The sequence below is a fragment of the Littorina saxatilis genome, linkage group LG9 (assembly GCF_037325665.1).
Source record: "Littorina saxatilis isolate snail1 linkage group LG9, US_GU_Lsax_2.0, whole genome shotgun sequence".
Taxonomy (NCBI): Eukaryota; Metazoa; Mollusca; class Gastropoda; order Littorinimorpha; family Littorinidae; genus Littorina; species Littorina saxatilis.
The window spans coordinates 59,675,648-59,703,574 of NC_090253.1; the positions used below are offsets into that span (position 1 = coordinate 59,675,648).

The window sequence follows — 27,927 nt, forward strand, 5'->3', positions numbered from 1 at the left end:
GAAGCTACTCGCACTGGTTTCCGTTTATGCAGACCAGACGATTTCCGTTCTCTGTCAAATATACCATTAATTTTGATGATTCATAAATTGCTAATTTTATCACACAGTGTAAAGGTAGGTTATGTGCAAAGGATATAGCATTCCGAAGGCTGGTAACTTGAACTGAAAACGTTCGGCATCAACTCACATTGACAACGTCGAAAGTACGCAGAGATTTGGTACAAAGGCTGTCGCTCGAGGTCTGACAGGTCTAGAGAGTAGAGTACAGGAGGTTGCGAGGCGATATGATCGAGACCTATAAAATATTACATAATCTTTATGTCTTGTCTTGTCTTTCCATTACTGCCCACAATCAACAGTAGTGATTATTTCGGCACTTGATGGGATGTTGCCCAAGTCCAATGACAATGTACGCGCTACTAATTCACTACTCCTGTTACATGAGGGTTCGAGGTAATCTTGAACTTTAGCGTGTTAAATTCATAGCTCATAATTCAGAGGCATTTAAGTCTCCAAATAGGGGAGGCACCCGATGTTCCCCCAGGTCTATATGTTCCCCCATGTCTAATATGTTATGTCATATGTCATGTCATATGACATGGCAAATGACATTTCTGTCCTGGGGGAACTTCGAAATTTCTAGAAATCTGAAATGGAGTAAACTCTGTGTGGGGTGTGTACTTGGGTGTGTACTTTTCCCGCCAACAATGTCTCCAAACTGCCCGTCATTTTCCAAAAAGCGGTAGGCCTACAGGGCGCCTACAGAAGTTACTGCAATACCCAACGGATCTATTCTTTTATTCAGCCTCTCTCTTGGCCTGTTTGTTTGCAGCTAGCCTACTGACAAAGCTTGGGTTTTCAGTGGAAGGAGCTGACTACTCTCTCTGCCAGTACATTATAGAGAGCCTTACTTGAAGAGAAATTCAGGTTATAAGGGCTAGAAGCCCAAGACAGTCAATCTGAAGCTAGGCACAACCACTTAATCCTAAAACAAAAAATAGGTGTGGTTACGGTAACTCGACCTACCCTATTTTTAGGGGCCGACCCTATAACTTTTTATTACATTTGTCAAAACAAACAAAAAATGAAAACAAGAAAACGAGTGCAGAAAACGCAATGAAAGCGAAAGCGCTCGAGTCGTCATGCAGACGATGCAAGGGAAATAACTTCTTCTACTAAAAAGGCCCAACAGACGCTTGCCATGACAAAAATGGCGGCATCTTCTTCGGTTGCGAGTGCTACACGCTTGGTTGCTCTGCTATATAACTTCTTCTTCTTGTCGTTCGCCAATGCTAAACTTGGAGTCCAGCTCTGGTAATGAAGCTGGTGGTCTTATGAAGAGCCTCCACAGGTCCATGCAGCTTCTCATGAAGGGGCACCGGCCTGGTCCAGATCTCTCTCCTCAGGGGCTGGAGATTCCTGCAGGGTGTGGGCTGCATCCTGCTCTGCGTCTCCACAGGGACACATGGGGGAGGGCACGGCTCGCAGTTTTTTGTGCAGGTGTTGTTGCATTCTGTTGTGCCCTGTTCTCAGGGGGAAAATGACTACCTGTTCAGGCCTTGACAGTTGGTGGTAGCTGTCGTGCGTTGGGGGTGTTTTAAGCAGAGACTTTATGATGGTTTTCATCTCTGTGGAGCTCACTGGGTTTTCTTCTTGTTCGTCCTCCGCACCCAGTTTGGCCATTTTATTGCTATATAATATAGCAGAAAAGAAAGTTTTAAAAAAAAAGAAAAGTGATTGCCTACCTTCCTACCCTATTTTTTTGGCTATGTTACCTTAACCACACTTTTTTTTCCCCCTTATTGCCAAGCGGCAAGCAAGCAGATTTCTCTGTTCAAAATGGATGAAGCGCGTCTCGTAAGAGGTGACAGGGGGGAATATTTTGATTTTCAGAAGCTTCCGTTTTCATAAACACCAGAACAGAGGTGATAATACTCATTGGCGACCGGCACGGTTGGCCTAGTGGTAAGGCGTCCGCCCCGTGATCGGGAGGTCGTGGGTTCGAACCCCGGCCGGGTCATACCTAAGACTTTAAAATTGGCAATCTAGTGGCTGCTCCGCCTGGCGTCTGGCATTATGGGGTTAGTGCTAGGACTGGTTGGTCCGGTGTCAGAATAATGTGACTGGGTGAGACATGAAGCCTGTGCTGCGACTTCAAGCAAACAAACAAACAAAATACTCATTGGCGCTGCTCGAACAAGAATTGTAGAGCAAAGTTGACTACCAATATTGTCGAATTGGCGGACGTTGTGGAAAACAACATCCGAGTTTTACGGGCTGAACATGACACGTGACAAGACACGTGTGGCATGACATGTGAAATCTTCTTCTTCTTCTCGATCGCTCATGTGAAATGACATATGGCATGACCGGATATATATGACATATGACATGACATGACACATGGCATGACTGGAGGAACATAGACCTGGGGGAACATAGACATGCTCCAAATGTGTAGAACCTGCACTTGTAATCATAACAAGTCATTTTAGATCCCTTTGAAGTTACGGAATGAACTCCGATGAACTGTACGAATGCATTTCGTTTACATGGGTCAAAGAAGGAACAATCCGTTTGAGCGGACAAGGGAGACAACTCTTTCGTGTAAATGATGTCCCATGGTTGACAACGTACGCCATTTTTGGTGCATTTTCGTCGATTGAACAACCAAATTAATTAATTATGCTTAAGTTCGGAGCTCAATCCGTCAATTAATTTCACGACAAATGTTCTTTGGCTTGCTTACATGGACTTGTATCAAATATAAGTAAAGAATGACACTGGATTTTGAGCTATGAATTTAACACGTTAAAGTTCAAGATTACAGGGTTCGAGCACAAAAGGTCATGATTTTAAATTAACACAAAAAAATGTTAAAACTAACCTGTATGCTAACTTCTTTCCTAATCGTGTTGTAAATAACTGGAACAATTTGCCACCCAACATTGTGTCAGCAGGAACACTAAACACGTTCAAAAACTTACATGACAAGCACGGGAGACAAATTGTGTTCAAACTTAACTCAATTGAGATCGTCCTAGAACGTACACCGCGCACAAATATAAACAACGATATTTCGAATCACTAGTTGAAATATATAGCAGGCAAAAGGCTGAAAAGCCTATCAGGCGGCTTATGTTATGTTATGTTATGTTAGGTCTGATTTCCCGCCTGGGACCCGTAACACTTTCCTAGCCTCGAGATTTGGCGAGTATAGCTATGAAGTAGCCTTTATTGGGAGCTCATGTGGCTATGAAGCACACCGATAGGTGTATGCCTGCCCTGCGTTTCTTTGCGCGAACGCTGGTTACTTTCTTTGCCTAAAGTTGTTAGTGGTTTCAAGATGGCGATCGAATTTGACGAACGAAACAGGCGTTGATTACTAAGCTTAGCGAAGGAATTTGTGTGTCGCTCACAGCGCCCGCATTGAACACCAGCAGGGGCTCACATCCATGAGATGTGGCATATAGGACAAATGTCCTGGACAATGCAAAAGTGATAGGACATTTGTCCTGAACAAAAATAAATCAATAGGACATTTTTTTTCGCAACAAGACGTACATTTAATTAAACTTGACTAGTTTCTTGTCACAAAGGTAACAGAACAAATAAAATAATTAAATTACATATTCTTACTCCGAGTCACATATTAGCATTGACGCAGTCGAGATGCTAGGTAGACTGAAAAAACGCTATCCCGTCTATAGTATAAGGGAAGCAACCCAAGCAAAAAAGTAGCAAGCTTGCTACCCTGGGTTGCCTCCCGTAGCGTGCATCACGCCACAGATCTCGTACCCAATACGAGACACCCCCATTCGACATCTTTCAGCCAGAGAGACAGGTCGTGCTTGATTTCGCTCCTAGGCTGTTGTTTGCTGTCTGCTTGACACCCACCAGCCTCGGCTCCCCGTCTGCTCATAGCTGTTTCTAGCGGTGAGATTGTTCCATTTTGTTGTTGTTTGCTTTGCCATTCTGCTGAGAATTTTCTCGTCCGCGGACTTGTGAATTTTGCTCGGTAGTTTGTTGCTGTGGCCGCCATTTTGGTCGCCATTTTTCGCTTACACGTGGTGTTTTTTGCTGGTTAGTTTGGGTCCGTGCTCGGACTTTTAGCGTCGACCAGTAGCACTATTACCTGCTTGTAACTTGTACTTTGTGCTAGTTTATTCTGCTGAAGTTTTAACGTCCTAGAGACTTGTGTATTTTCAGTAGTTTGTTTTCTCGCGTGACAGCATGTCTGATAGTGAGAAAAAGCGAGCGGCTAAGGCCGAGAGTAAGGGCAAAGGCCCTGGCAAACCTAAGTCCTCGGCTTCTACTTCTTCGGCTAGGAACCCCACGGTTCACGTTTCTGACCCGAAGACTAACTTCGTTTTTTCGGTGCTCATTTCGGCGCCGGAGGAAACTCCGTCTGGCTCGCGGGCGGCGGGCATTACCGCTACCACGTCCGTTTCGAACCCGGCGCCTGTGCCGGAGGCTGGCACTCTTGTGGCTAGCCTTTTGTCCTCTTTGCTTCCAGAAATTGAGATGGCGCGGACGGACCCTGTTTCCAGCTCTGCCTCCCTCCCGGGGGTGTGCGACCCTCGGTCGTTGGCTTCCTGTGTTCCTGTTGTTTCCGGATCACCTGTCCAGCCTGCTGGCTTCGGCGTTGGTGCTGGAGGCGGTGAACAGGGAGGCGTTTCTCTTCTCGGCCGGCGCTCGGTGGCTACCGCTTGCGGGAGTGCACCTGAGCAGGTCCCTTTTGGGATACGGTCGTCACAAGGTATGTGCTCGCAGCAGCCGTCCGCGGCAGCTGCACTTCCGGCTCCGGCCGGAAGTAGTGGTTCACTGGACAGCGGACAGACCATGGTCCCTGCCGGTTTGAGCTACCAATTACGTAAGCAGCCGTCCGCGGCAGCTTCCCTTCCGGCTCCGGCCGGAAGTAGTGGTTCACTGGACAGCGGACAGACCATGGTCCCTGCCGGTTTGAGCTACGAATTACGTAAGCAGCCGTCCACGGCAGCTTCCCTTCCGGCTCCGGCCGGAAGTAGTGGTTCACTGGACAGCGGACAGACCATGGTCCCTGCCGGTTTGAGCTACGAATTACGTAAGCAGCCGTCCGCGGCAGCTTCGCTTCCGGCTCCGGCCGGAAGTGTTGGTTCACTGGTTTGCGGACAGCCCATGGTCCCTTCCGGTTCGAGCCTTGCCCTGCTACAGCAGCCGTTTCCGGCAGCTGCTCTTCCTGCCTGGGCAGGAAATGTAGGTCAAACGGGTCGTGCACAGTCATCTGTCACTTCCGGTTCCGGCCTAGGGCTTCCGGGTTGTGGCTTGCAGACTCCTCAGCACCAGCTATGGCATAGTTCTGCTGTTGCGTCTGCACTCCCTGCTCCTCCCGGCTTTTCCGGTTCGGTTCCCGCTGCTTCCGTTGTGTCGCCGGTGAATTTCGAATACGGTGGTTCTCCTGGGCATACAGGCTTTTTGCCTCTGTTGGGACAGCAGCAGCCACCCACTTCGGTGGTGGCCGCTAGCTCCTCTCTTCAGCTGCCTTCGGTCGTTGGTGACTCTCATCTTCCTCTTAGTCAGGGGTGCGAGTTTCATCGATGGCCAACAGGATGGGCGTTCGGCTTACGGCCTTCCCTCGCAGCGTCATTTGTCGGGTTCTTTTGGCTATGAGCCGTCCCCTTCAGGTGGCGTTTCGGACTTCGGGTCCGTGTACGAGGAGCAGCTGCCTTCGGCGGCTCTGGCCAGCTTCCGAATTTACGTCAGCAGTCGTTCGCGGCAGCCGCTTCCAGCTCCGGCCGGAAGTAGAGGTTCACTTGCTAGTGCACAGACTGTCACGTCTGGCTCGAGCCTTGTCCTATGACAGCGGTCGCCCGCGACAGCTGTTCTTCCGGTTCCGACCGGAAGTGTAGGTTCACTGGTTAGTGCACAGGCTACTGTCACGTCCGGTTCGAGCCTTGCCTTACGTCGGCAGTCGTACGCGACAGCGGCACTTCCGGTTCACGGAAGTAGTGCCTCGTTGGAAGGTGGACAAATAATGATCCCATCCGGCTTGAGCTGCGCTATACGTAAGCAGTCGTCCGCGACAGCTTCTCTTCCGGCTCCGGCTGGAAATGTTAGTTCATCGGGGTGTGGGCAGCCCATGGCCCTTTCCGGTTTGAGCTTTGCCCTTTGCACGGCAGCCATTTCCGGCAGCTTCGCTTCCGGCCTTGGCAGGAGGGTAGGTCAAGCGGGTAGTGCACAGGTTACTGTCACTTCCGGTTCTGGCCTACGGCCTACCTTTGGGTTCCGAGCTTCAGCTCGTAGGTGGCTCAGCACCAGCTTTGGCATAGCGCTGCTGTTGCTGCCGCACTTCCGGCTCCTCCCGGATTTTCCGGTTCAGTTCCCGCTGCTTCCGTTTGGTCGCCGGTGAATTTCGAACAAGGCTTGCCCTATGGGCATACAGGCTTCTTGCCTCTGTTGGGACAGCAGCATCCACACACTCCGGTGGTGGCCGCGAGCTCCTCTCTCCCACTTTCCTTGGTTTTGATTCCTCTCATCCTCCTCTCAGTTAGGGAATGAGCACAATCGATTGCCAACAGGAAGGACTTCGGTCGGCAAAGAGGAAGCAGCTACTTCTGGTTTGAAGAATCGCCCTTAGTAGCTTTTCGCCTTTTTGCCTTTTCGCCGAGCCCCCCTCTTCGACAGGGGGTGGCCTCCGGCGTCGGTTTCGTTGCTGGTTCCTCAGGGTTCAGCTTCGGAGCTGGCATCGGAATGCCTTGCCGCTCCTGCGCAGGCTTCCTCCTTCGTGCCCTTAGCGGACCAGAGGAAGTTGCCTTGGCCAAGGTCGTCTCGTAGCTGCCTGTTGGCCTTTCCCCGTCCGCGTGCACCGTTTTTCGGTCACGCCGGAACTTCTTTCGCTTCTTACGAAGCCGTTGAGGAAGGATTCGGTTCTGCCGTTCTATGGGCAGAATCTCCTATTCTCTGAGGAAGGGGGCTGACAACTTTTGGAACTCAGTTCCATTTCCGAGACTCTCCTGCGGGCGCTTTCTCGCGCTCTGGCAGATTCCTTGGCGCCCTTTCCCCTTAGTAAAGGGCAGGACGCGGAGGAAGTGTCTCACTCCTCTCCACACTTACAAGGGTGAACGAGGCACAGATGAGGCTGTCCTCTCTGCGCTATTTCCATGCGGTCTCGTGCGGAAGGGACTTGTTTCTTGCCCACTCCCGGTTTTCTGAGGAGTCGACAAGGAACATTCTCAGTTCGTCATCCTTGGTGGACGGTCTCTCTCCGGCAGCCTGGCCTCTCATGCCAGAAGCAGGGGATTGAGACCAACAGAGAACAGCGGTTCCCTTCTTTTGAGCTTCAATTTGAAAGCAGCAAAAGCAGGCCGCTCCTAAGCAGGCTATACCTAGCGGACTCAGCCTAAGCGGCCTACGTCCTCAGCTCAGGTGAGATTGTTTCTTTCACAGCCGTCATAGGACGCTGGGTTTTTGAAACAACAGCCGGCCTTAGGGCTCCGGGGTTTTAGCCTCGGCGGGAGCAACAGCCATTTCATCCGTTGGAGGTGGTGGTTGTTGTTTTCCTTGTGCTTGTGGCTTCGGGCTTCGACATTCTTTCTCTTTCCCAGCGTATGGGTGCTGAGAGGTCGATTTCCGTTTAAAGGGGGGTTTCTGCCTTTGGGCTTCCCCGTTTTCTCTTGCCACCAGCTTCTGGACTTGGTCCAGGTTTGTCTTTCGCCGAGTCTGACTTTGTCTTTCTCTAGCGATCAGACGCGTTCTGGTGTTTCGTCCAAACTTAAGGTTCACTTGAGTTGGCCTCGGAAGTAACATTCAGATTTTCCTGAGGGTGCATTGTCTGGGCAACGCATGTTTGAGAAGTCATTCTTGGCTTGTCACTTTTTCTCAGGTTTTTTGGCTACTCCTCCCCTTTGTGGGCAGAGGTCTAGCTAATGTTCCAGTTTTCTCGGTGCTGGCCTCTAGGCCAGCATCTTTTTCGGCGGCCGAAACTTTTGGTTTCTTACTGTGCCTGTGTACTTTGAGTACTTTGGCGCAATGGCCGGCCTACGGGCAGCAAGGCTCTCGGCCTTAGCCTGTGTTATAGTCTCCTGCCTGTCGTGTTGCGACTTTGGCAATTGGTTCTTGTGACTGCGGATTTCGTCTCTTCCTCTTCTCCATCATGCTTGCATGATGTGAGTTGGGACGATTTCTGCCGGGTTGGGCTTCCGGCCTGGTCACCCCTTCTTCACTTGCAACTATGACTATTACTGAGAACTCTGGTCTCGGGAGGCTGACGGCTGGTTCGCTTCACGGTTTTCCGTCTTTCTTACCAGCTTCGTCCTTTCTGTTTCGGGTTTTTTGATTCATTTTCAATTACCTACAAGCAGTCTGCTCTGAGATCACGCTGGCTTTCGTCATTTTGTTTCCGGTCTCCGGTCACATTAGGATTTGGCCACTGCGGGTCCGCATTTGCGGTGCTTAGGCACTACCTTAGGTCGCTTCGTCCCCTTTTTTACCCCTCTCTCTGCTTGCGCAGAGAGGGGCAAGGGACGACTGGTGACCGTCTCCCTTGAGTTTTGCTCATTGAGGTGGACCCTGGTACTTGATACTCAGGCGTCTCTCTCTTTCCGGTTTGGAGTTTGGTCACTCTTCCGGAGCTGACTGTTCTCTCAACGGCCTTTGGGCCTCACTCCATCCCAAAGTTTTCTTACTTTGGCATGTTTGCCTTATGGTCTCCCTGAGGGTCGGTCCTTTTCAGGGCTTAGCCGGCAACCTTATGCACGGATCTTTTCCAGGCCATTAGCATTTCCTTCCATTTAAGGGGGGGGGGGGGGCAGCTTGTCCTTCCCTCTACTTGGTCGGGTTTATCCAAGACTGGGGTCCTTTTCCGGACTGTTTTACGGTTCAGAAAATTGGAAGAAGTGCTGGGCACAGCTTACTGGCTCTCTGAGGTTGTCTTTCGCATTCTTGCCTGAGGGACATCTCGGCTGTCAATCAGGGTGGTTCTCGGTCCGATTCTGTCCTTTGGCAGTGGGCCAGTTCCTGGCAAGGGTTTAGAGTGAGTCAGTGGTTGCTTTCTCACGGGATCCTTTCCTGACTTTTGGCAGTGGGCCAGTTTCTCGGCAAGGGATTTTCTTGCCTTCCGCCTTGTCATAGCTTATGCTATCTTTCCCTCGGCTCGGCCTGAGCTCTTTTCCAGGGCCTTGGCCTTTTTTGCCTATGGGGTTTGGATGATGTCCTGCGCACAGCTTCTGGCGCTAGGATTTTGTCTTATCAGGTTCTGCAGACATTGCTGCCCTCTGTCAGGATGGGTCTCGGCCTGTTCCTTCCTTGGCGGCAGCTGGCTTTTGTCTCTCCAGAACTTTAGAGTGAGTTTGAACTTTTTGATCTTACCCACCACCTTGTTGGAGTTATCTGCTAATATGTGACTCGGAGTAAGAATATGTAATTTAATCGAAAATTTTTAATTAAATTTTCATTTGATTAATATACTTACCCGAGTCACATGGGTAATTCCCTCCCACCTTCCCCGCTTTTAGTTTCTTTGTATTCTAGAAGTCGAATGAGGGTGTCTCGTATTGGGTACGAGATCTGTGGCGTGATGCACGCTACGGGAGGCAACCCAGGGTAGCAAGCTTGCTACTTTTTTGCTTGGGTTGCTTCCCTTATACTATAGACGGGATAGCGTTTTTTCAGTCTACCTAGCATCTCGACTGCGTCAATGCTAATATGTGACTCGGGTAAGTATATTAATCAAATGAAAATTTAATTAAAAATTTTCGATTTTCTTGGCTGCTCAGAGGCCTGAGGGAGCTCAGTTTCAGTGGTACTAGCTGCTGATGAGGGCAGAGATTTGAAGGACAAACGCTTCTGGCCTTTTTTAGGCACCAATTTTCGTTTTGGCGGCATGTTACTTTTTCGGAGAGAAAAACCCGCAAACCTGTCAACCGGCTTGGAGCATTCAGAGTTGCGCAGACCTGTTTACCCTTACGATTTTGGCGTAATTTATTACGATTTTCTGCAAAAAATACGCCATTCCGCTATCCGTGTCAAGACTACGATTTTCATAAATTAAAAAAAAATATATATATATATAATTTTTTTTTTTAATTAATTCACATGTTTGGCATTGTTTTTTCAATGGCAAAATGGGGTGAAAAAGCACAGGACTGACCAGAGATCATGTCTGTCTGATGAGACGCTGGAGAGCCTTCTAGTGGTGAAGTCTCGCCCTCACTCATTCAGCAAGTGCAAATACAGTAGAGAAGCGCTTGACACACTGAAAAAGGCCTACTACGAGCAAAAGAAAAAGAATCAGTGATGCATGTGCTTTTGATGTGATCTTCTTTGAAATTATGATGACTACAAAAACTGACTGATGTGTTTTGTTTGTGAATGATGGATATATATGTGCTTGATTGCGTTTCGCGTTTGTCATGTGCGTTGTAATTGGCGACGAATGCTGGATGGTTACTATTTTTGTGCCAGGATTACTATTTTTTGGGCTGAGCATTACTCCAAAACACTTATGGGGGTAAACAGGTCTGGTTGCGACCCTTGGAAGCTCTTCTCTATAAAAAGCACATAACGTCTCTCCAAGGTTCGTCTGCTTGGAGAGACACATCGTTTCGCAAAACATTGATAAAATAGCAAATCAAACTACTGTAAATTGGAAAGTACTGTCAATGTCCAGATAGATGAAAGCATAATCGGACAATGACCACTTTGTGACAAAAACAATAGGACATCAACTCAACTCAACTCAACTCAAATTTTATTGGCTTCAATTTTCATAGAAGAATTTGTCTTGCGCTTGGGAGAAAGTAAGAGTATAACATATAAAAACAGCATTCATATCACATTTCATGTATCACACACAGTAATCACTAGTATAAGCCTACAATTATCACATTTGTACCTGTATCATACATGCAAATAAATAGTATCACATTTCCACGTATCACACACAATATATACATTACATAACATACAGCAAGCTTCCATCTCCCGCGCCCCCACCCCCCCTCCCACACATACATATCCTCGCACATGCGTCGACTCCATACAAATGACATCATCAGTCCATTAACTAAAATGCACAATGACTAGTAGTGGGTACATGATACTTAATACGTGCTCAACTAGACCTGCTAACTAAAATAATAACAGAAACAAGGACTGGGCACAACATTTACACGTGTGTGACCTACTTACATCAGGTGCCTGTGATCTATAAATAACAATGATTGCGTTTAAAGTAAAACATGAATAATGCCGATGTTTACTAACAATGAATACATAACAACTAAGATAAGAATGTATGTGCTTTCATAATATGATTATTTTATAAAACACAGTGGACATATGTCCTCTTGCATGAAAAAAAGTATAGGACATTTTGAAAAAATATCCGTGTATGTCCGATGTCCGACGTGGATGTGAGCCCCTGCACCAGTTTTTCTTTCGCGCTGCAGATAATGTTTTCTGATGCACGACCTGTAAAACAGCAGGCCACTTTTTCCAGTAGTCGTCACTGAAATGTCTTTAACATACGCGGGTGTGTTACTGCATTAACAGGCCTGAAAGTAGCGAGTATTTTACTCTCCTTAGCGAGTAGAAACATGTAATTGGCGAGTGGAAATGTTCATCTACTAGCCAAATGCGAGTAAAGTTGCTGAAACAAATTGTTGGTTTGGCTTGAAAAGTTTGCTCTCTGGCTAGTACATTTTCAGAAGCACTAGCCGAAGGCCGAGTGCATCATTTGTTGGACTTTAAGATCAGGGCTGATTAAACATTGTTTGGCTAGGGGGTCTGCAAGCAGAGCAGCATCCACTATTTCATTATTGAGTTGTTTAAATTCCCACCCCTCTCTAACTCCACCCACCCTCCTCTGCGGGCGGTCCATCAAATGTGAAAGTAAAAGGTGAGGTGGGGACAGCCGTTGGCCACTAGATTTCCAAGCACGACTGACTTCCGAATACCACACCTTTTCGTGATATTCTGCATGATTAAGAGGGGCGTGTGCTGGGTAATTACGACCTTTGACACTCACTAGTAAGGAAATCTAAGTTGTTATTGACCCTTTGTTGGTAGGTCGGTCGTCGGGGAAAAAAGGAGGGTGTCACCATTTGAAGGTTAGTTACAGTGTAACTGTCATCCATGCCGAGAAAATCCGTCGGCAAGCGGAGTGGGTTGTTTTTAGGAGGGGTCTTTTTTGGAGGTTATATATATATACATCTGCTGTATTTGAATTGAAAATGAGCAAACAATTTAAACAAAATAAATAATAAAAAGATACTTTTCATGAAAATTATTAATTAGGTATACAGTGTCTGCAATACCACAGAGTGCGTATTGTCTCGGTGATGACAGGCGTGGAAGATACTTTTATATCTATTCCTTTAGATTTTGATTGTTACTCTTCTCTCCCCTTGCAGTGACATGACAGTGGTGACGTGAAAGGATGGAGGAAGCCAACGGAGCAGTGTACACAGAGGTCAAGGTTGAGATCGACATTGCTGAGGAACCTGTGCCTCTGTATCTGACTGACCTTTGTACAGGAGGTGAGGGATTGTGTGGTTTTGCCTATTCAAGCATCCTTCCCTGTGAAGCGCTATACATTACGCTACTGCGCTATAATAGCTTGTCACTTCAAATGATAAGCGATCAGGCTGTGGGTAATCGGCAAATGAAGCTATTGCTGTGAAATGCATTACATTAAATTACATATCTTATCCCAATTCATATATAGCAATTTACTTCAGTTTAGTGCTAGGACGCTGAAACTACGCTCACCCTGGTAAGGGGGAAAGTACCCTAAAAATAGAACGGCCTTGACCGTCACCATGATGTCATGACCGGGATACCCTCCCAGCATGCACTGAGCACGCGTGCTCCCGCCGCCATCTTGTAAAATCATTCTACTCTTCAGCGACGTTGGTTGCGGACGTGTTTTGGTCTATGCTCGGGCTATTCCTTAGCCCACTGCTTCTTGGCAGTACCAACCTTACCCTGGTCACACGTTTGTTACTTAGCTTTGGCTGAGTTTGGGTGAGATTTTTCCAGTTTTACCTTGTTGTTATACTTTCGTTTGCCACAAGTTTGTCTTTGTTTACGTTTACACGTTTTGAGACTTTCGCCAGATGGCAGACAGTGGAAAGAAGAAATCTAGCGCTAGACAGGCAGGGACAGTAGAGTCCTCGCCTAAGAAGGCGGCGAAGAAAGCTAAGGTTTCGAAAACCACAGTTAGTGTGTTTGAACCTGTGTCTAAGTCTTCGTTTTCAGTACATATTGATGACCCTAAGAGGGCTGTCATACAGGCGACTCAGTCGTTGCGATTCAGTCGTCGCGATTCAGTCTTTGGCCGATCGCACATCACATCGTAGGCCATGACCCGTCACACCATGAACGATTGACGAACGATAACTCCACGCGAGCGGGGCGGAAGTGCCGTGTCACGGCAAACGCGCTTTGCGAGAGCAGACGCTAAATGTTCGAACGTCGCTCTACCTTTCTGAAAAATTCCTTTCAGCATTACGCCTTTGCAAGAAATAAAGTTCCCAGACAGCTGCAATTAATGTTTTCCGACCGCTGTACACACCTAAAACGTCTCCTTTATATCTGAGTAAAAAACTGTTCTTCCAAAAAGTTTTGAATCGACGAAGAGACGCTGTACGCCACTATTTTACGTCACGGCGTCAAGGCCGCAGCAACGCGTTCTGGTTGGCTCTGCCCCTGCGATTGACCGACGACTGGATCGTAGGAATAGAACATGTTCTAAACCTCAAAGCTATGAGGGAATCGCATGAGACTGAGTCGCAGACTTGTCGTAGCTGTTTTATACGACTGAGTCGGCTGTGTGACAGGGTAAATCACGCGACTCAGTCGCATGTGTGACAGCCCTCTAAGAGTCCTGAAATGCCGGTGTTGAAGCATGAATGTAAGACAGCGCCGGCTAAGCCTAGTGTAGCGTCAGAGAAGGATGATTTGTCCGCCATGTTTGCTTCTTTTAGCGATCAAATGCGTAACATGTTTGCAGCGGAGTTGAAGTCGGCGAGTGCGCAGTTGGTCTCTCTCCATGCGGGAGCGGACAAAGCTAGCGTGTGTGCGAGGGTTAAGGCAACCCCGTCAGCCACGATTACGAGTGCCGACGTTCAAGCTGAGCAGGATGGAAGTACTTCTTACTGTACATCTTCTGCCGGGATCGACAACTTTTCTGAAGGTACCGTACTGTCCCAACTTCCGCCTGGCGTCGGGCAGGAAGCCGTCAATAGACAAGCAGCAGGCGGTGGATTGTCCCTTCCAATGCTTGCTCTCAGTACGGGAGATACGAAGTGTATGTCCGGCCAGGAGTTGCCGACGACACAAAGGTCTGAACTTCTGCCACGGGAGCAAGAAGCTTTCAATAGAGAGGCATCCGGTGGTGGATTATCCCTTCCCATGCTTTCTCTTAGTACAGGAGATACGAGGTGCTTGTCTGGCCACGAGTTGCAGACGGCACTAAGGTCTCTACTTCCGCCACGGGAGCAGGAAGCCGTCAATAGTCAGGCATCCGGTCCGGGTTTCTCCCTTCCCATGCCAGGGCTTAGAACGGAAGACACGCTACCGTCGGTACGGCCTATGCAGGTTCCGGTATCGGCACAGCGTTCCACACTTCCGCCCGGGGGGCAGGAAGTATTCTCGAGGAGGGATGCAAGTGGTGGTTATACCTCACAAGCACCTTCACTTCCGGGGGATACCGCCTATGACGATGCTAGTCATTTTGGCGTTGATTTTCCGGAAGGGGAATCGGAATATGGAGATTCCGCTGTGGATGACGATACCAATGTCCGGTTACCAGCCAAGCTATATACCAAGCGGTAGCAATGGCAGCTCAGGTAGCCTCACGGTATTTTGAGGAAGGAGTGGTGTCAGCAGCTAACGCTACGGCACCACCACCTTCAGCTGTTGGGGATTTTCACGCACCACAAGAAGGGACACCAACTTTTAAGTTTCGTGAATCTCCTTCAGTGGCGTATGAGATGTCTTTGATTCTGGCAAAGCGGTCGGGATCAGGGGGTGCGACGTCTGGTTCTGTGCCTATTCTAGCGGAGTATGGTCAGGCACCGGACTCGGCCAAGCCTTGGCTGGCTGACGCAAATCGAGCCCTCCACGTCCCCCATGCGTCACGTAGGTTGTTGTTGAACGCTAACCCACGCAATCTCATAGATTCCTTCTCTTTACCGCGTGCTACGCTTGCGGTGACACCGGAGTTGGCGACGCTCAGAGAAGACAGCTATGGCAAAGACAGGTCTGTCCCTTATACAGAAGCCTCTCTCTTGGGGTTGGAAGAAACAGGGAGATACAACGTGGAATTAGCGTCTCTGTCAGAGACTTTACTCAGGTCTCTCTCCCATTCTATCGCTACGTCACTGGATCCGTTTGAATTTCGGAGTGACGCGAGTGTAAAGGACGTGACTACTCTGCTCGCTACTTTGGCTAAAGTCTTAGCAGAGCAAATGCATTCTTTTGCGCATCTTTACGCACATGCAGTGCATTCGCGCAGGTCTGCGTTTCTGGCTGGCTCTAAGATTCAAGACAAAGCCACGCTGGAGGTGCTTAAGTTTTCGCCGTTCACGGACGGTTCCTTGCTGGGGCAGCCGTCTCTTGACGCTCTCCAGAAGCAAACACAGGACAATCGTGACTTAGCGATCGCTAAGTTAGTTCAACACGGGTTCTCTAAGCCGCAGAGCAAGAGTTACGGGCCACCTGAACCTTCCGCCTCTGCGGCGAATAGGGGCGGGGCTACGCAAGCCAGCTCTTCTTCAAGGGGACGGGGAAGAGGCGCGCCTTACCCTAAGAAGAAGCCGTCTTTCGGCAATTCAAGGGGGTCTGGACGCAAAGCACACCCCCAATGATGCACCCCCGAACCGCTACCCCACACACCCATCACGCTTTTGGCGGCGGGCGGCCTGTCTCGGGCGCTCACACTTTGGTCGCTAAAGGTAAACAGTCAGTGGATAGTGGGCGTCGTGCGTTCGGGGTTCAGGCTACTCTGGAAGGAGGGAAAAGCTCCCTTAACCAGAGTTCTGCCGAAGTTCAAGTTTCCTGTCAAGCTGGAGGCAAAGACGGCGATACAAGCAGAAATTTTGCCTCTACTTCAGAAGGAAGCGATAGACGAAGTAACGGACCACAACTCCCCGGGTTTCTACGGGAGAATTTTCGTGGTACCGAAGGCTTCAGGGGGCTGGCGCCCTGTCTTAGACTTGTCTCCTCTGAACAGATTTCTGAGACAGATCAAGTTTACGATGGAGACTCCAGCGTCAGTCAGAGACGCTCTCAGACTGGGTGACGTCGATCAATCTGACAGACGCTTACTTTCACATCCTCTTGCATCCATCAGACCGGAAATGGCTGAGATTTCGGTGGGGAGAGAGAGTGTTCCAATTCAAGGCTCTTCCTTTCGGCCTTTCTTTGGCCCCTTGGATTTTCACGATGGTGGTACGCCAGCTGTACTCTCTAGTCAGGCAGCAGGGCGTACGCCTCAGGGCTTATCTCGACGACTGGCTTATCCTCAATCAGGACCGGGAAGCATGCAGTGCCCACACGCGGCTCACACTGTGTCAGGCTCACGAGTTGGGTTTCTCGGCGGTCAATCAAGCCAAGTCGGAACTTACACCATCCCAGGCCTTCACGTACCTGGGAATGAGGTTCAATACGGTAGATTGGTCAGTACGCCCCTCACAGAGGAGGATAGACAAACTACGAAAACTAGTGAAATTACTGGCGGCTCAGGCACCATTGTGGACAAGCCAGCACTGGTTCCCGGTTCTCCTCCGACTGGCAGAAGGTCCTCCCATTCCGCTAAATCTGGAAAAGGGAGAACTGCTGCAACCACGCACCGGCATTCAGCATGCGAACCCACAGTCTCTGCTCCTTCACGCATGGAGACTGTGAGAAGATCCTTGCCTTTGTCAGGTGCCTCAGAGAGGACACTGGATTTGGTGCAGAAAGCGCACAGGAAATCTACAAGCTCAGTGTACGCTTCACATTGGGCGGCTTGGGTTAAATGGTGTGCAGAGAATCGGGTCAAGGCTGTGGCCCCACGTTCTATGCAGGTAGCTAATCACTTGTCATGGTTAGCAGCTCAAGGCAGCTCCCCCTCGTCTCTCCGAGTCAGGCGTTCTGCTATTTCAGCTACTTTGAGGCAGTTATGTCACAACGTTAACCTCAGTGGAGTTATCGCTAGTGTCTTAAAAGGGGCATCAATAGGTTTTGCTAAAACTAGAGCCCCAGTCCCTTCATGGGATCTCTTCCTCGTTCTGGAATTCTTAAGATCACAAGATTTTGAACCATTGCAATCAGCTAGCCTAGCTAATCTTACTCGTAAGACACTTTTGCTCGTTCTTTTGGCTACAGCAAGAAGAGGTAGTGAAATTCACGGTCTCTCAGGCTCTTCTAGAGACATAGCTTTTGAGAAAGATGGTTCTATCACTTTACGTTTTAGGCCGGAATTTTTAGCCCAAAACCAGAAGCCTGATCAAATTTCCCCGGTAATCAGAATTCTTCCGCTTAGCAAGATTCTCGCTCCAGGGTACCCAGATATGTCTAACTGCCCAGTTCGGGCTCTTACGTATAGTTACTTGTCTCGCACGGAGCCTATCAGAGCGATTCAGCAGAAACTGCTTTTCATATCTCTGAACACGGCTAGGCATAAAGACATATCCAAGGTAACTCTTTCTAAATGGATCTCAACGCTGATCAAACAGGCGTATGAGTGGTGGCACGGAAAGAAAGGGTGGGGACAGTCAGTTCTCCCTCTAACGTCGGCTCGAACGCACGAGGCGAGAGCCTGGGCATCCTCCTTAGCTGTGCTACGATCGGGAAGACTGTCTGAAGTCCTCAATTCAGCCTACTGGAGATCTGAGGATGTTTTTATCAACTTTTACCTGCGCGACGTTGCCAGTACGCGCCAGGATGGTACCAAGGCCCTGCCAGGGATGGTAGCAGCAGGGCAATTGTTGCCTAGTTCATAGGTGAGCATCCCACCACCTTAATTAGCAATCTGCTATATATGAATTGGGATAAGATATGTAATTTAATCGAACATTTTTGGTTAAATTTTCATTTGATTAATATACTTACCCAATTCATATACTGAAGTCCCTCCCGCCTACCCCGCTTTAGTTCCCCTAAAAATATAATGGGACGCTTCGAGCGAATGATTTTACAAGATGGCGGCGGGAGCACGCGTGCTCAGTGCATGCTGGGAGGGTATCCCGGTCATGACGTCATGGTGACGGTCAAGTCTGTTCTATTTTTAGGGTACTTTCCCCCTTACCAGGGTGAGCGTAGTTTCAGCGTCCTAGCACTAAACTGAAGTAAATTGCTATATATGAATTGGGTAAGTATATTAATCAAATGAAAATTTAACCAAAAATTTTCGATTCAATTTTATTCTGTGAGTTCAACAGATTGACTAAATGTATACATTTTGATTCAATGCGACTTGTTTTTAATTGGTCATAACATGTTGAGCTTAACACATTTGATTTTTGACCAAAAAAAGATATTAACAAGAAGTCTGATGGTATTACCTTGCAAAAGATCAGACACAAATATGTTCATATATATATCTATATATATATATATACGACTTGTGTCTGTGTGTGTGTCTGTGTGTGTATCTGTGTATTTGTGTATTCGCCATGCACGGCCAAAGTTCTCGATGGATCTGCTTCAAATTTGGTGGGCTTATTCAGAGAGACCCCGGACACAACCTCATCGATGAGATATTTCAACACGTGCTCTCAGCGCGCAGCGCTGAACCGATTTTGGTTCCACCTCAGCTATTTTGGTTCCACCTCAGCTACCCGGGCCCCCATACCGACACACCATAGCTGCTACACCACATCACAACGCCAAAGTTCTCGGTGGATCTTTTTCAAATTTGGACACTGTATTCAGCTACACCCCGGACACAATATCATCGATGAGATATTTCAACACGTGCTCTCAGCGCGCAGCGCTGAACTGATTTTGGTTTTTGTGTTCATTTCACCATTATAAGTAACTCTTCCTTATCTTCTCCAGTGTTTGGCGTTTATCTCCCTTCCTTCGTGTGGCTTTCCCGTTTGTAAGTTACTACAGTAGTCCCTTCCATTTCCGGCCCTTTCGTGGGCGTGAACCTGCCCGGAGCGGCCAGCTTTCCCATGACTAATGAGTTTTCCTTCTATAATTGACTCTTAATGGCCGTTAACCTGTCTGACGCGGTCAACGGTCACTGATTTTTGCCCTAAGGTGCCCCTCTTACTCGACAGGAGCGGCCACTTAACGGCCACTTGTCACTTTCGCGGGCGAGCGCCTGTGGTGTGTGTGTGTGTGTGTGTGTGTGTGTGGTGTGTGCACAGACGGCACAGCACGAGCAGACGACATGAATACTTACGCATGCGCAAACTGTAACTACAGACATGCGCATACATGTACATTTACGGCAGTCACTTCCGGATCGATCACAGCTGATGTGAGTTTGAAACACTTGTTTATCTGACACTCAAATACATATATAATAATCCAAACAACACACATAGAAACATACGAAACAATAGCTTAGCCAGGACGATCGAGTTAAACACGCAAATAATTAAGATGTATAACGAAAGCAAAACTAACAGAGACAATGAATCGGCGGCTCATGGATGATCGCTTTCTTTTCTTCATGAAAACTTGATCGTGTTTTGGGGTTTTTTTTGGAAGAGGAGGGGGCCTGTAATGGACGGCCACCTGATATTTGCGGTCACCTTTGCAATGACTAATGGGTGACCGGATATGGCAGGTACTACTGTATTACTATTTTTAGAATGTCACTGCGCTGTCCACTGCGCTGTCCACAACGCTTCCCTTGCACCCGTAAGTTGTTCTTACTGTCAAAGTGAAAAGGTCGAATCAATTTATAGCCACGCGAAAAATACACTCTCACCTATCTCTATATATTTATAGATACAGATATGCATATATATATATACGGCTTCTCTGTGTGTGTTTGTGTGTGTGTGTGGGCAAAAACCTGTGTATTGTAGAGTTCTGTTTGTGATGTGGTCTAGCGGCTTTTGTCTGTCTGTATGTTCTGGCATGTGAGAAGCCACAGCAGATAATATAGGGCTAAGAAATAAGCTCTAAAATTCTCAATCCCGTTTGACAGGACTTCGCCTTCAAAGGTGATTGTGGTGAACCGCCACGCTGTCTGTCTCTGTCTCGCGCCGTTCACCCCAAATTCCCGTTTCTGAGTTAATATTTTTAGAATGTCACTGCGCTGTCCAGAACGCTTCCCTTGCACCCGTAAGTTGTTCTTACTGTCAAAGTGAAAAGGTCGAATCAATTTATAGCCACGCGAAAAATACACTCTCACCTATCTCTATATATTTATAGATATAGATATACATATATATATACGGCTTCTCTGTGTGTGTGTTTGTGTGTGTGTGTGTGGGCAAAAACCTGTGTATTGTAGAGTTCTGTTTGTGATGGGGTCTAGCGGCTTTTGTCTGTCTGTATGTTCTGGCATTTGAGAAGCCACAACAGATAATATAGGGCTAAGAAATAAGCTCTAAAATTCTCAATCCCGTTTGACAGGACTTCGTCTGCAGAGGTGATTGTGATGAACCGCCACGCTGTCTGTCTCTGTCTCGCGATTCACCCCGGCGAAGCCGGGTATTCCTCTAGTATATATATATATAAGTTCATTTGTCTGTATAGTCGAGCTGAGGGTCTAGCAGATTTTCAATTTGATATCTCTTTGTAGTTTGCTTTTCTGTTAATTTTCTCTTTGCAGTTTGTTTTTCTCTTAATTTTCTCTTTGTAGTTTGCTTTTCTCTTAATTTTCTCTTTGTAATTAATTTTCTCTTTGTAATTTGCTTTTCTGTTAATTTTGGATTTGTAATTTGCTTTTCTGTTAATTGTCTGTTTGTAGTTTGCTTTTCTGTTAATTCAAATTGGCTGTTAATAGTTTGCTTTTCTGTTAACTGGCTGTTTGTAGTTTGCTTTTCTGTTAATTGTCTCTTTGTAGTTTGCTTTTCTGTTAGTATTGTCAGTTAAATGAACACAGTGTAGACAGAACTCATAAGCATGGATCATTGATTTTTCAGTCACCAAAGATGTCGGAGCAGACAGAGCAGTCCCTGCCTGGACCCAGCACACAACGGAAGGAGATGCTGTTGCCAACGGTCACAGTGGTATCGTGGTGAAGACAGAGGCAGGGGAAGATCAGCCTGGTTTGCTCCATGATTTCAGCCATGACACAACCTGGACTGGGAAATGTTTGCCTGCACCCAATTCAGAGGGAAAGGAAGGATGGGGAACCCGGAAACCGGGAGAATCGGAACACTATGAATACCCTTCAGCACCTGAACTAAGTGTTGAAGACCTGAAGACAAGGAATAAGAACCCTGAAAGGCCACATACTTGTCCATTGTGTCCTGCTAATTACAAGAACTCCACGAATTTGAAGGAACACATGTTCAAACACACAGGAGAGAAACCTCATGCCTGTGAAAAATGTGATGACAAATTCAGCCTACCCAATCTTTTGAGGCATCACATGCGGATCCACTCAGGGCAAAGACCTTATACATGCCCTCACTGTGATGCCTCTTTCATGCAGCCAAGGACTTTGACACTACATTTACGGAAGGGACATCCTACACTCTATAAATCTTCTTCAGCAGCTGATAGGAATTTAGCTGTTGCTAACAGCATTAGGACCATCGATAGGACCCTTGAAAAACCATACACTTGTCACCTGTGTTCTGCTGCCTACAAGAACTCCTCTAATTTGAAGGAACACATGTTTAAACACACAGGAGAAAAAGATCATGCCTGTGCAAAGTGTGATGACAAATTCAGCACGCTCCAACATCTGAAGTCACACATGCGGATCCACTCAGGGCAAAGACCTTATAAATGCCCTCTCTGTGATGCCTCTTTCATGCAGCCAAGGACTTTGACACTACATTTACGGAAGGGACACCCTACACTCTATAAATACTCATTAGCAGCTGAATGGAACGTAGCTGTTGCTGACAGCGTTAGGACTATCGATAGGACCCTTGAAAAGCCATACTCTTCTCACCTGTGTACTGCTGTTGCCAACGATCACAGTGATATCGTGATGAAGACAGAGGCAAGGGAAGATCAGCCTGGTTTGCTCCATGATTTCAGCCATGAGACAACCTGGACTGGGAAATGTTTGCCAGCACCCAATTCAGAGGGAAAGGAAGGATGGGGAACCCGGAAACAGGGAGAATCGGAACACTGTGACTACCCTTCAGCACCTGACTTAAGTGTTGAAGACCTGAGGACAAATGATAAGAACCTTGAAAGGCCATATGCTTGTCCATTGTGTTCTGCTACTTACAAGCGACCTGGCCACTTGAGGGAGCACATGTTAAAACACACAGGAGAGAAAGATTATGCATGTGAAAAATGTGATAAGACATTTCGTCTGCCCCAATATCTGAAGCAACACATGCTGACCCACTCAGGGCAAAGACCACATGCTTGTCCATTATGTCCTGCTAATTACAAAAACTCCGCGAATTTGAAGGAACACATGATCAAACACACAGGAGAGAAAGATCATGCTTGTGAAAAATGTGATGACAAATTCAGCCTGCGCAGTCATTTGAGGCAACACATGCGGATCCACTCAGGGCAAAGACCTCATAAATGCCCTCACTGTGATGCCACTTTTATGCAGCCAAGGACTTTGACACTACATTTACGGAAGGGACACCCTACACTCTATGAGTACTCATCAGCAGCTGAATGGATCGTAGCTGTTTCTGACAGCGTTAGGACAATAGACAGGACCCTTGAAAAACCGTACATTTGTCACCTGTGTCCTGCTGCCTACAAGCAATCCCACCATTTGAGGGAACACATGTTTAAACACACAGGAGAAAAAGCTCACGCCTGTGCAAAGTGTGATGAGGCTTTCAGTCGGCCCCAACATTTGAAGCGACACCTGTTGTCCCACACAAGCCAAAGACCGTATAAATGCCAACACTGTGATGCTAGCTTTTTGCGGCCTGATTTTTTGACACGACATATACAAGTAGGACATCCTAAACTGAGTGATCGCCCCTCAGCGACTGAAGTGAGTGTTGGTGTTGAATCCAGCACATCTAGCTCAAACAGCAATCTAGACAGTCCTGCCACCGAGGTCAACACATGTCAGAATGAAGTGAGTTCTACTGAATGCAATTGGGCTGTTGTTGTCAAATTAGAGTCAGATGTTGACATGTAAGTGTATGACATCCTAAAGTGAGTGATTTGTTAAAATCCATCATTACTCTAAAATCATGTCTGTTGTTGGACTTCCAACAGCAGTGAATGCAACACTAGAAGCCCTGCTCGTCAAAAATCAGCTCACTTCGTGGAAGGTGTCAGCGGAGGGGAGCAAGACCGTCGTTGTCTTGCGCCTGACTGCTTTCAACACACCACCCGCCATTACCACTGACAGTACAGTACAGCAGTTTCAACACACCGCCCGCCATTACCACTGACAGTACAGTACAACGGTTTCAACACACCGCCCGCCATCACCACGAACAGTACAGTACAGTACAACGGTTTCGTCGCAAGCCATCAAGCCAGCTACGGAGAGACACAAACAGAGCTAAAACCTACGCTTACATCAGAAAACAACATCCTCAACATCAGGCAAGTGCTGGACCGTTTCACCAAACCCACCCTTTTCTCGCCTACCCCTGAAAAGAACTATCCTGTCAAAGTAGATAATGTGTATGATATTGAATGTCAACAAACCCACATTCCATCGCTGTCACCATTACACGCGCGTGACGATTCAGCACGTGCAATTCATGCAGATCACTCTCCCCTTGCAACTAACCTGAAATGTGTGCCACCAGTTGACAAGTGTGTAGTTTCGCCGGACCAGTCGAGTGTGTTTACACAGACGCTGACGGAACGGTCTCGAATAGCAGCTAGCATCTGCTGAAGAGACATTAAACCCCAAAAACCAACCAACCAACGCTGACGGAATTGAAACAAAGGGGAGGCTGTGGGAGTGACTCACGGGGGGGGAGGCACTGAAGGGGGACAAGACGAGGAGGAGATGGAGCGTGCTCTTGAAGACAGAGCTGAGAAAGCAGGATTTTCCTTGGATGATATCTACGATAGGGAAGGACAGGTCAAAGACAAAAGGCACCGAGAAAACCTCAAAGACCCTCTGAGAAACCAACGCATTCTCAACTTAGTCTCAGACAAACGGCGTTATGGTGGCATGCAGGTACTTGTCTGTGAGTCAGATGATTTGGTGCTCCTAGTCTCAGACAAACGGCGTTATGGTGGCATGCAGGTACTTGTCTGTGAGTCAGATGATTTGGTGCTCCTAGTCTCAGACAAACGGCGTTATGGTGGCATGCAGGTACTTGTCTGTGAGTCAGATGATTTGGTGCTCCGGTACGATGTCAGGGACTGGTTCATTCAAATGCGTAAGTCGGTTGTGACAGACTTAGAGGCAGACACGATGAGATGCTTGCGTAGGTGGACCCCTCTGTTGAATCCAGCACATCTAGCTCAAACAGCAATCTAGACAGTCCTGCCGCCGAGGTCAACACATGTCAGTATGAAGTGAGTTCTACTGAATGCAATTGGGCTGTTGTTGTCAAATTATTAGAGCCAGATATTGACATGCAATTGTACGACATCCTAAACTGAGTGATCCCCCCTCAGCCACTGAATTGAGTGTTTGTGGTGAATCCTAAACATGTAGTGTAAACAGCAAGCCAAACAGTCCTGCCACTGAGGTCAACACATGTCAGACTGAAGTGGGTTTCAGTGGGTGTGTTGTCACTGTCAGGACAGAGCCTGCAATGACTGCCTCTGATGAAGACTGCGAGTCAGATTGTCCTGTCTTTTTCTGCTCAGAAGTAGGCCAAGGGATGAATTCCACTTCACAAGTCACTGAACAGACGCCCTCTGTGTCACTGCTACAAGAACTAGTGTACACCAAGTGGGGTTCCTCTAACAGTCTATTGTCAAAGCCTGAAGAAAAAGAACAACATTGCTGTGCAAAGTGTGTTGAAGCTTTCAGTTTCACTACCTGGGAGAGCACATGTTAGCACATGATGGAGAGACACCACACATATCTGCACAATGTGACCATGCCTCACCATAGACCAGTGATGTAAAGAATCCCATGTCAACACATGCTAGTAACAGACTGCATTACCTAATGTAAAGTGTGTGGTGCCGAGTTCAGTCTTCCAAGTGAATTGAAGCAACACATGGTGACCCATGCAGTGCAACAACCTTGTAAATGCCCACTGTGTGATGCTACTTTCAAGCACCTTGATCTTTTGACACAACGAAGTATAGACTTTGTGTTTACCTGTAAGCAGCTGAATTCCGTGAAAAGAAATCATTTGGGGGACCACATGTTGACTCACACAGAAGATGGGATTGCAATATATATGTGATGATACTGATAGATTCTGTCTGCCCCTGATACATTTTCAGTTACAGCTTAATGTAATACAGGTTGTCTACAAATTATTGAGAATTAGTATTTTGTTGGTAGTAACTGTAAAATGAACAGCGCAGAAATGTTTTGGGTATTAAAGGAAAGAAGACAGTTTTTTCACTTACAGTTACACAATGGAATGATAAAACGGTAATCCGTTTTCCCTATTCTCATTTGACAACCACCGCATGAGACATCAGGGCTCCAAAAACTTGTCCAAATTCAAGGTCACACCAACTGAAGTAAAGACAGCTTTGCGTAATATTTTTAGATTGATGACTATGTTTTGTTTGGTCCAGTGGTCTAGTAGTAACCAACAATTGCAGAGAATATAATTTTGTTCTTGTTACAAGCATTACATTAACCTTCACCGTGCTTCATGGGGCCCCCCGCGGGTTAGGGGGAGTCCCATATTGGTAGGGACGAGAAAGAATTTACCCGATGCTCCCCAGCATGTCGTAAGAGGCGACTAACGGATTCTGTTTATCCTTTTACCCTTGTTAAGTGTTTCTTGTATAGAATATAGTCAATGTTTATAAAGATTTTAGTCAAGCAGTATGTAAGAAATGTTAAGTCCTTTGTACTGGAAACTTGCATTCTCCCAGTAAGGTAATATATTGTACTTCGTTGCAAGCCCCTGGAGCAAATTTTTGATTAGTGCTTTTGTGAACAAGAAACAATGGACAAGTGGCTCTATCCCATCTACCCCCTTCCCTCCATCTCGATATAACCTTCAATGGTTGAAAACGACGTTAAACGCCAAATAAAGAAAGAAAGAAAGTGCTTCATGGGTCGTGGATGACCCAGAGCCTCACAAAATGTCTTTCTCTAAAAACTATTTGGAGTTTTTAATTGAGACTTCAGGTAATCTCCAATCACCATACGACCTTCCCAGTGCCCAACTTTTGAAAGATTATCTTTGTAAACAAACAAATAAACGATGACGTAATTTGAACTACACAGTCCGAATGATGTGGGTCATGGACGACCCATATGGAATGACGTAAGGAATTTTACGTTGTTTATCCTTATTCGGATGGCGTGGGTCAAGTACGACCCATACTCTGCAAAGAGGCGGCAAAACGTTTATCCCTATTTGGATGGCATGGGTCGTTTACATTGAACCCTTCTTTGGACAGTATGGGTCGAACACGACCCACATCATCTGGACTGTGTATAGTCCAACGCGTGATCCGGTGAAGGTTAAAAAAAAATTTCAAACTGGGATTTTCCCGTGAAATATGCTGTCATTTTAGTGTCATGATCTATTTTGGCTTATTGCGCTGCAGGGGATCCCGGTTAGTTTCATATACAATTTGTTCTTTGAAAAAGGCCGGCATATAAGGACTTACAAATAAGGTTTTATGTTTATATTTTGCCAGGGATTCTGATGTCTAATTTGCTTCTTACTGGTGACGATATTTTGAATCTGGTCCTAAATACGAACTGGCAGTATATTTGATGGTAATGCTGACGTCATAACAGAAAATCCATCGGAGACTTTTTTTAAAAATATTTTTGCACAAATCCTGACTTTAGAGATTGCAGTGGATGAGCAGAAAGGTACTCTGTATGTAATCCTACTTAGTGTAATTGACGTAATAGTGACATTTTCTTTTGCTTTGACCATTTTATAACTGTTAAAATTATTATCTTGCTTTCTGTTACACTTGCTGAACATACTCAATTCACTGGCAATCTACCTTATATCCTGGTTTTGTCATGGCGCAAGGCACAGCTGTACGGTCACCCGTGGTCATTTTTTTTGTGCAAAAATCTGGGTCACCTTCCTCCTGTTTTGTTTCATGCACACGTGTTTTCACACAATCGGAGCAAAAAGTTTGCTTCCCATCTTAGAAGGATGTCTTGGTCTGTAATTGCAACTTTTTGTTTTTGTTTTGTCAAAAATCAGAAGCTGTGTCAAAAATGCCATATTTTGCAAACAAGGGCAATAAGTGTCATCTAGTACTGCCAAAGGTACTGCCAAGGCTGTTTTGATAATTTAAACTAATAAATGTATATTATTCATATGTATAGATATTTGTAGTTTCGTTTCACACACTCCTTCATTTAGGGCTATGGTCTTAATGAATAAACCATCTATCAATCCATGTAGTTGGTTTTTTTCGTAACCGAGGCTTATTACTTTTTCAGTCATTGTAATGAGTTGTGCTGGCCTTGTTCCATTGCTCACGGTCACAGCTTCATCTCCACTCGAAAATAGCAATCACCCAATATAAACCATCATAAAAATAATATAAGTAATTGGAGGTGTTGGGTTGGCTTTGTCTATACAAACTTCATCATCAGCAGTCTTTTTTCAATCCTGACCCCCCTCCCCCACAACCGTTCTTCCAATCTGCCTCCACCACCGCCCGACACCATATCCTCCATATTCTTCAATTAAAATGGTAAAATGATATTTCGTATTAAATTTAAAGTTGCAAATGCAA

General features: G+C 46.8%; 1 protein-coding gene across 1 annotated transcript; it reads left to right on the top strand.

The window, feature by feature from the left end:
* Positions 1-22: 22 nt before the first annotated feature.
* On the top strand, positions 23-27,927 carry LOC138976646 (zinc finger protein 271-like). Its single transcript, XM_070349520.1, has 3 exons — positions 23-114; positions 12,390-12,515; positions 21,075-27,927. The coding sequence occupies exons 2-3, from the start codon at positions 12,416-12,418 to the stop codon at positions 23,231-23,233; spliced, it is 2,259 nt and encodes a 752-aa protein (XP_070205621.1). The 5' UTR covers positions 23-114; positions 12,390-12,415; the 3' UTR covers positions 23,234-27,927.